The following is a 9701-nucleotide window of genomic DNA, read 5'->3' as shown; positions in this document are numbered from 1 at the left end:
ACCGGTCCAACTTTAAATAAAATAAATAGTAATAATAACAATTAAAGGGAAGGAATAGTCTTGGCTCAGTAGTTTAATAAAATGCCAAAGGTAGTTAGGTGTTGCCATGAGAGTGGTGACATCTGTCCCTAATCCCCACCCTATTCCCCAATGCTTCACCTTATAAAACCCCCACCATTCACCGCTCACTCGCTCACTCATCACCTGTTCTACTTGGTCAAGTTACTCTCTGCCACCTCTCCTAAACTCTCTCTCTCTCTCTCTCTCTCTCATTCTTTAATCCACTATCATCCATGCAACTCCCACCACCACCACCGCCACCACCTTTTTCCGACACTACTGTTGGTCTACAGTCATTTCTAACTCCGGTACCATTAGGCTTAGACATGATCGTAATCTTATTCTCTACCCTGCTTTTGCTCCTCCTCTGCCTCAAATGGCGTCAACCCAGAATCCACAAACGCTTGCCTCCCGGTTCCATGGGCTGGCCTTACGTAGGAGAGACTCTCAAGCTCTACACCGAAAACCCAAACTCCTTCTTTTCCCACCGCCAAAAACGGTACAACACACATGATATGGAAATAAAAAAGTGTCGTTTGCTTCATTACTCTGTCGTACGTATATATCATTAGTATTGTTGTAATATTTGTTTGTCATGTAGATATGGAGATATATTTAAGACACACATATTGGGGTGCCCATGTGTGATGATATCGAGCCCAGAAGCAGCTAGAATTATTCTGGTGAGCCGGGCACATCTGTTTAGGCCAACTTATCCGACGAGTAAAGAGAAAATTATAGGGCCAGAGGCTGTGTTTTTCCACCAAGGGGCCTACCATTCAAGGGTGAAGAAACTGGTTCAAGCTTCCTTTTTGCCCTCTGCCATAAAAGGGTCAGTCTCAGAAATTGAAAATATTGCTCTGAAACTTCTCGCCACATGGAAGGATACCTCTCTCAACACCTTGCAAGAGATGAAGAAGGTATAGTCATTCCTTATGTGTATATGTGTCACTATATATGTCACTTAATCACTTTATATAAAAAAATTTAAAAATAAATAACAAGTTCATTTATTTTTCCTTTTTGAATGCATGATGACTGTACTATATAAGTTAATGGAATCGAATTAGGAATAAGTTTAATTAATTAATTATATAACCCTGATTTTTGGCTTCTGTCACAGTACGCTTTTGATGTGGCACTCATTTCTGTGTTTGGCAACAATAATAAAGAGGACCTAGAAATGGAATTGGAAGGTATTAAACATCTTTATCAATGCCTTGAGAAGGGTTATAATTCCATGCCTCTAGATCTACCTGGAACTCTCTTCCACAAAGCCATCAAGGTATAATTAATTATATAAATAATTATATATAGTAGTTTTCACAATCAAAACTAATTATATATTTGTTGTTGTGAAAAGGCAAGGAAGCTTCTTAACGAAACACTTATGAAATTGATAGAGAAGAGAAGAGAAACTGGAGAACAAAGTGGTGGGTTATTGGGAGTTTTATTGGGAGCAAATGACAATAATAATAATAAGCTTAAGCAAGAGCTTATTAGTGATGCACAAATAGTGGATAATATAATTGGAGTTATTTTTGCGGCTCATGATACCACTGCTAGTGTCCTCACTTGGATTCTCAAGTACTTGCACGATAATGCCGAACTCTTAGAAGCTGTCACGGTATCTATATTATATATATATATATATTTTTAAATAAAAATAAAAATGAATTTCCCAATCATTACTTACCATAATTATTTCAACGAATAATTATATATATAAAAAGATATTTAAGTCGATTGAATTGGGGGTATCTTCCGTTACAGAGGGAACAAGAAGAGATTCGAGGCATGTTGCTGGACGCCAATCGTGGGCTTACGTGGGAGGATACTAGGCGTATGTCGTTGACTAGTCGGGTATACTATGTATATCTATAAAGATATTATATATATTTTCATTCTTATTTAATTAAGTTTTTTTTTTTTTTTTAAATATATGTCGTTTATTGAAACTATTTTTCAGGTGATTCAAGAGACTCTAAGAAGAGCAAGTATTCTATCTTTTACATTCAGAGAAGCAGTGGAGGACGTGGAGTTTGAAGGCTACTTAATCCCTAAAGGTTGGAAAGTTCTCCCACTCTTTAGAAGTATTCATCACTCTCCTGATTTCTTTCCTCAACCTGACAAGTTCGACCCTTCAAGATTTGAGGTACTTAATAATGTATAATTAATTATAATAAATTATGTTAATTGATAATTAAAAACCATGAATAGTCACATTAGTAAGAGCACCCCTACTCATCTTCTATATCTTTTAAAATACATCACTAAAATCATACTTTTTTCTATTTTACATCAAACTTGTAAATTACATCCTATATTAATTTCTTTATATATATTTTTACATCATTTAAATATTATATTCTTAAACATTTTATTAATAAAAAAACTAATAAATTTGAAATGACAAAGAAAGGAAAGTAAATAAAAAAATAAATATTTAAAGGAACTCTTAAAAATTTATAAATATAAATAAAAAAAATAAAGAATATAAAGAAATTACATTTCAGGGAATTAGTTTAAAGGAACTAGGAGCTATTGGATAATAATTTTAATTAATTTTTAAATAATTATAAAGAAATCTTTCTTAGAAGAGCTATTGTAAATGCTATAATTATATATATATATGGTACGTACTCTAATGCGCTAGTTAATAGTTATATGATATGTGTGTACGTACGTTTATACTTAACTTAAGTACTGGACAAGGATCATTATCTCCTTTTCGCGGAAATATAAGGTTAGCAGTGGTTAGCCAGATCATGATTTTGGTGGTGTCATTTTCAAAGTTCTTGTGTGTGAATCTTTCCTCAATCGAAATGACCCCCTGATCATCGAAATCTTTTTGAGTGTCAGGATCACGTGAGCTGGTTTTGTAGGGTAGTAGAACGAAGTGAAAAAAGTTTGAAAAGAAAATCATTATTATTATAATAGTATTATTTTGTACAATGTCAATAGGAATATGAATTATTGTCATTATATACAAGCTTATAATAGGTTAATAAAAGAACTCCACATATATTTAGTAAAAATGAAAGGTGCGTGACAGTGGAACAAATTTTTGGTCGTCTGATTTTTATTAAGTTTGGTCAGTTTGGTGTGAGATATTATTTGATTGTAATATATTATATGTTGTTAATTTTTTATATTCTGTAATTTTGTGATTATAATTTTCAGGTTCCGCCAAGACCAAACACGTACATGCCGTTTGGTAACGGCGTGCATTCTTGTCCAGGCAGTGAGTTGGCGAAGCTTGAGATGCTCATCTTCCTCCATCATCTCACCACCACTTACAGGTTTCTCCTCCATATAACCCTATCACAAAAATATACCAAATTGATAAAAAAAAAAAAGTGTTAATCTATAATTAAAATTCACTACTGATAAATACACATTTAAGAATTATAATTAAACCCTTTTTTAAGCTTGCAAATACTATTGACCAGCTGCACGTACGTTCGCTCTCTCTACCAATTATATATAGTTTTTGGATTTTATATGGGAGAGCATATAAACCATGCATGCATAAATATATATATATATATAGAGAGAGAGAGAGAGAGAGAGAGAGAGAGAGATTTGTCAAGTACCATTAGTTGTTGACTAGCAAACTAGGGGGCGTTGGGGATTTGAATTGGTGGTCCTCTTGCGCGCGGTGTTGAGTGTTCCTTAGGCAGTGGAACGCTGCAAAAAGTGGTCCTCTCATCAGCCTAATTAAGCCCTCAATCGAGGGCCAGTTGCGTAACTTGCCTTTCGTCTAGATATCATATAGATTATCAAACTTTATTAATTAGTGAAACTACAAATAAATATATATATTTATATATATATATACATGGTTTATATGTACCGGTCGGCTATAGTATATATATATGTCCTATTCGTGTATTTATAACCAAGATTCAAAATTTTATTATAGTTCATCAGTTACGTGTATTTTACACGCGGCATGCATGCACCACTACGATGGACTTTACTCATACAAGGATCCCATCGTGCATATAGATTTCATTTAATCATATATACATGGGTTTAACCTTTTACAACTTTTGTTCAGTTACTTATTTGGATTTTAACAAATAATTTTTTGGACAATATATTTTGTAAAATAGTTCAAATAGAATTCTAAATTTGATTTTGGTCAAAAAATTTAACCTAAAATTACAAATAATTCATAATTTAAAACAAAAACAAAATTATTTTACCTAATGATTGTGTTGTTATATTAATTTATCATTCATTAAAATTGGTTTTAGGGATCTATTTAAACTATTTTATAAAAATTGGATAAAATTTTTTTATCAAAATACAATATGTATAAATCCTGTATATATTTATATCAATATTTCTGATGAGTATACCTCATGTAATACTTCTGTAAAGTATATATATATATATATATATAAGATATTTATTCTCTTTTTCATGATCAATTAGTTAAACTGAAATATGTATATCTTTTAGTATTGACCTTTGTGGATAAAATAAGGTAAGATAATACCACCACCACCAGTACTGCATTATATATATATATATATATATATACAAACAAATCATTATTTTCGAAATAAACGAAGAGTTATGGATCCGTTGCTTTCTTGGACTTTGTATGGAACTTTTCCATATATATAATGTTCATCTTTATTTTTCATATTCTACTTTTTCTGGGAAACAATTGTCAAACATTTCGTATAGGTGGGACCATCCGACCCTTAAATCACACATACATGAACTCAAACACACAGACGCACGATATATGACATGTGTAAATATATTTGTGTGAATATATATCCCACACCAAGGGTCGACCAACACCTATATTTTTACAGAGATTCAGATACGTACATTATTAGTACGTACGTATAGATTCCCGTCCCTATCATTGATCCAAAATATCACGTTCAATTGGACCCTCTCCAATACGTAAACTGGGGACGTGGAAGAGTGCTAGCGATTCATTCTTCGAAAACAAAACAAAACACAAAAGAAAAGAAAAGAAAATTATTCCACGTGATCGAGAAGGGTTACTTGTGCATTTATATTTTGCTAACCGTACGTGTGTGTATAAATTTTGTATATTCGGATCACGAGTGTACGTAGTTAGTATAATTTTTGTTTTTGTTTATTTAATTATTAAAAGAAAATATGAGATATATATCATCCTCAGAAATATCTAGAGAATATCTCTTTTTTTATTCATTCGAAACAAAAGTAGTGATACCAAATTTAGTTTTGACCTTTTGTTAATATATGATCATGAGGCCAGCTCTGCTGCTAAAAGACATTTAACTTATTAAGTTCCCAGCTGTACATATAAATGAAATTAGGAAGAGATCGAGACAAAAAGGTATACGAGTCTATGACTTTGGGCCACGTAGTCACAAGCCACTTTGCCAATTTACTCCATGCTTTCTTCTGCACGTTTTCCACCACGTACGGAGATTTGATATCATATCAATTAAATTTACATTCATCTATGGTGCCTAACACTAGTCATCATGCATGTACTCACATATGCATGCACATAACATAATTTATTTCTAGTCTTGTTAAGTTTATTTTTGTATTGCATGTGTGTACATATGTTTGTTTACATTTTCCATGATTATAAAAAAACCAGGTGGCAAGTAGTGGGAGATGATGATGGAATACAGTATGGCCCTTTCCCTGTACCCAAACAAGGCTTGCCCATGAAAGTAACTCCGAAGATGAAGAAGAATGTGACATGAAAAAATACGCTCGCCAGAGTCCTCAACGGCGAAGTTTTTTTTCTTTTTTCCAATGGGGTCAAAAGCAAAAACACCCCGTTGAGTCACCCATCTCACTATCTTTTTTTATTATTATTTTTTTATTTTGCATTTTCTTTGTCGTAGGGAATCCTATGTATTATTTTGTTTAGCTGCTCTCTCTCTCTCTCTCTCGAGTGCATTTTGTCTTAGAGACTAACTGTTACAAACGTAAGGTGGCAAGTCAGTGTCAATGCATTGCATTAAATGTGTGTAACAAAAACTGTATCATGCAGAAAAATAAATAGGCAAGACAAAAAAATGAAAAGTTCAAAAGAAAAAATTTGAGGAGACCAGTTTTTCTGAATGTGTGAATTAGCGAAGGGTTTGTGGTGAGTTTTCCGGATCACATCTCTGTGGTTGTAAATGTGAATGAACTAACTTTCATCTCGAAGAAAAGTAAGATATTTTCCATTTCTTTTTATGGTTGGCAGTGAAGAAGTATCTCAGACAAAGAGATAACCTAGGCCAAGCCAGATTTCAGGTCCATATTAGATAGATAGATATGGCATCCCCGTGATAACAAGCATATGGGTTTTTGACACGTGGCTAGATGGGGGGCCTGAATGGTAAACTTCCACGTCTCTGGCTGTGTTGCAGGACTATATCGATACCTACGTGGACGATTATACATGTCAATCTCAACTACTGTTGAATAAGATATAGTCCTGATGGTGGCCAAAACATTGAATTGTTTATTACATATAGATGGACTAACTAAAACTAAACACACATTTCTGAGGTTATTTGCTCCTGGTCGCCTTAATCTCTTGAAAGTTTCAAACCACATAAAGGGTCAATGAAGTTATCTGCTCCTAGTTTACGTGAACCTCTTGTAAGTTTCATACCAGATAAAGGGAAAGAGAAAGACCACCAATTTCTGCCACATTAATTTGGTATACATCAAACTATATAATCCGTACGACTTAACTGCTAAATATCTCATGACAATGATTTTTCCTCAACAAGTGGGAAAAGGGTTTTCTTTCTCATTACTACATTAGAAGTTTTTCTAATATGGAAACATATTAGACAGATTATATGCAACAGCTGATTGTACCATGAACTTGGAAGAAGTACTACACACCTGTAGCCTATCTTCAAGTCCTCTCTCTTTCTATAGCCACAACTAAGTGATCATGTTTTTTCCTGTCGGAAATGTTTCTGTAATTTCACATGTAATAATAGAAAGAACAAAAACATTTTGTTCAAAATTTTGGTACCAGCAAACTTCTGTGAACTTGGAACGGTTAAATCAAAAGCATAATTGTCAACGATGGACACCATTGAGCATAACCACATAACCAATTGAAAATACAACAAACAAAAAAACAAAACAGTGTGAAAAAGATAATACTGTTGTCCCCCTCACATACATTAGCTTTTATGTCTTCGATGTCATAATCTGGACATGGAAAGTGGTCTAGAAGAAGCATGAGAAAAGTAGTCTAGAAGAAGAATGAGGTGATAAGAAATATGGGTTTCCATGTCAAAATCAATTGGTGATGAGTGGAATAATTCATGCTTTTGTGTATTGCTGAATGTACCCACACACATTTCAGGTGGTGGGATATTTTTTTTTCTCTCACGAGTACGAAACTAGAAAGGGACGTTGTCTTTTTAAAAAAGGTTTGATTCTAAGTTAAAATTAATTGGTGTTAAATGGAATGGTCATTTCCTATATAAGGATATTGTATTCCTTATATTGTTTCCATGTAAGATTATTTCTAATACACTCATTCAAGTTTGGGCTTACTTGTCATTTTAATTGGTTTAAAAAAGGTCAAAGAGTCCAACAAAAAAAATGGGAGTTCAAGAGGTCTGGTGGAGAAATGCGGAAGCTTATCATGGGCTGTTATTACCATACTAGAAATTAAAAATGGGAAATATCTTTTTAGAATAAGATTTGAATTCATCTTAAAATTAATTGGTTTTATACAAAGAAAGCAAAAGATAGTGTTTTCTAATAATGACAAAGACAGACCTTTAGCCCATATCAAAATTATGCTACTTCCTTTAAAATCTTGAGATATAGGATTGAGTTAACTATTTTTTTCATTATATTATTTAGTTTCCTTTTTAATTGATGTTTTAATACTTAGATAGCTAGATACAAACTGGCACAACTGTTTCTTTTCTTCTTTCATATATATAGGAAATCCTGATTAGGAAGTAATGTTGAATCAACAGTTAATAGTCAAATTTAAAACCCCAAACCCAACTCGTTTTAATAGAAAGACTATAAAAGGGGAATCAGAGGCGATTATGAGTATTATATAAGTGACAATAACAATCCATAAATGCCATCAACATGTTACTTTCAAGTAATATATCTAATCTAGCTTAAATCATTTTCATCTCCTAAATATGGACTGTGAATTTTGGGTTGTAACAATTGAGAATGACACCAATCATAACTACTAACTAAAGTTGATATGTTTCTACTATGGCTGGATCAAAAGGGGAGAAAGACCTAATGTTTGAGAACAGTATGACATCTAGCAGATTCATTTTCATGACTAAGAAAATGCAAGGATACAAACTTTTAACATAAATGCATTGAGAGCATGCACAAGGTTTCAACCAGCATTAAAAAAGAGAAGAAATCAACAAATAAAACAGCACCTGCATGCGTACACTAGTGAGAAAATACGAGACTGGGCATCCTAGTATGGACATTTTGACGCTAAGGATATAGAAAAGGACCAATTTATGATTACAAAGAAAAAGGATGTCTAACAAAGTGATTTTTCTTCTTTTGATAAGAGCATCTCCAACCCATTACCCTATTTTGGAGCAACTTTTATTCATCTATTTATTTCCAACGCTTAACCTATAATTAGCTATATCATAGATATTAACTTATAGTTCACACTAAATATTCATCCAGTTCTTTACCTTAAAAAATGAATTTCAATGTTAGAGGTCCTTCTCAATTTTTCCATAGCTCTTCATCATTATTTTCTGATGATAGAGTTCAATTCATCCATGATATTGAGGCGATTAATGCAAAATAAGAAGCAATAAACTGCATGACATCTAACAAAAATATGCATACGGTTCACTATCTCTCTCAAAAAGGTGCTCAAATAACATGTGGAGGCTTCAACTCTTGGTCATTAACCAAGATTGGGAAAGTGTTGATAGTAATCTATTCAACGACTATTTTTCTAAACATCCACATTATAATGATACAATATTCTGCCGTTGATTTAGAATAACTTCAAATTTATTATTTTGTTTCGTTGATAAAATGACAATTCATGACAATTATTTTATGCAACAAAGTGAAGGGCTTGGCAAACTTGGGTTTTCCAGTTTAAAAAAAATTGTTGTGTTCCGAATGGGCATACCGACAGAAACAACTGATGAGTACATAAAATTAGAAAAGTCTACAACAATTGAAAGTGTGTATTTGGAGGTATTTGCGGAGCATTATTTACGATCACTTATTATTAATGACGTTATTGCCAAACTACTCTACATTGGTAGGTAAACAAAACAGTTTCCAGGAATTTTGGTCAATCTAGATTGCATACCAAAGGAGTGGAAAGTTGTCCAACAACATGGACAGTACTAGATTCTAATCGTAGTGGAAATCCAACTATTAATCTTGAGACTAGCAAATTAAGATTTTTGGTTATGACATGCATATTTTGGAATGTCAGGTTTCAACAATGACACTAGTCATACTTATTTAAATGCAATGTCATAATTTCATCTCTTTTTTTGTTAGTTCATACATAACAATTTAATTAATTATTATTAATGTTCTTTTACAATAATTAACACTTTCTGTTAATATTTATAATATAACTAATTATTAACTAAATGTTGGAACAAGTGAAA

General features: G+C 32.6%; 1 protein-coding gene across 1 annotated transcript; it reads left to right on the top strand.

Annotated features, from left to right (window-relative positions):
- Positions 1-212: 212 nt before the first annotated feature.
- On the top strand, positions 213-6148 carry LOC133791112 (abscisic acid 8'-hydroxylase 2). The gene is made up of 8 exons (XM_062229009.1): positions 213-559; positions 662-980; positions 1184-1345; positions 1424-1687; positions 1834-1923; positions 2030-2215; positions 3244-3362; positions 5687-6148. Exons 1-8 carry the CDS (start codon positions 294-296, stop codon positions 5793-5795), a joined length of 1515 nt encoding a protein of 504 aa, XP_062084993.1. The 5' UTR covers positions 213-293; the 3' UTR covers positions 5796-6148.
- Positions 6149-9701: the final 3553 nt, after the last annotated feature.

The sequence above is a fragment of the Humulus lupulus genome, chromosome 7, assembly GCF_963169125.1.
Source record: "Humulus lupulus chromosome 7, drHumLupu1.1, whole genome shotgun sequence".
NCBI classification, from domain to species: Eukaryota; Viridiplantae; Streptophyta; class Magnoliopsida; order Rosales; family Cannabaceae; genus Humulus; species Humulus lupulus.
The sequence above is the reverse complement of the archived record's forward strand: the minus strand, read 5'-3'. Positions and strand labels throughout refer to the sequence as shown.

Coding starts and splice junctions, on each gene's coding strand:
- LOC133791112 (XM_062229009.1), top strand. CDS start 294: ATGCAACTCCCACCACCACCACCGCCACCACCTTTTTCCGACACTACT. Junction 1,688..1,833: donor AACTCTTAGAAGCTGTCACG/GTATCTATATTA, acceptor CTTCCGTTACAG/AGGGAACAAGAAGAGATTCG. Junction 3,363..5,686: donor CATCTCACCACCACTTACAG/GTTTCTCCTCCA, acceptor TAAAAAAACCAG/GTGGCAAGTAGTGGGAGATG.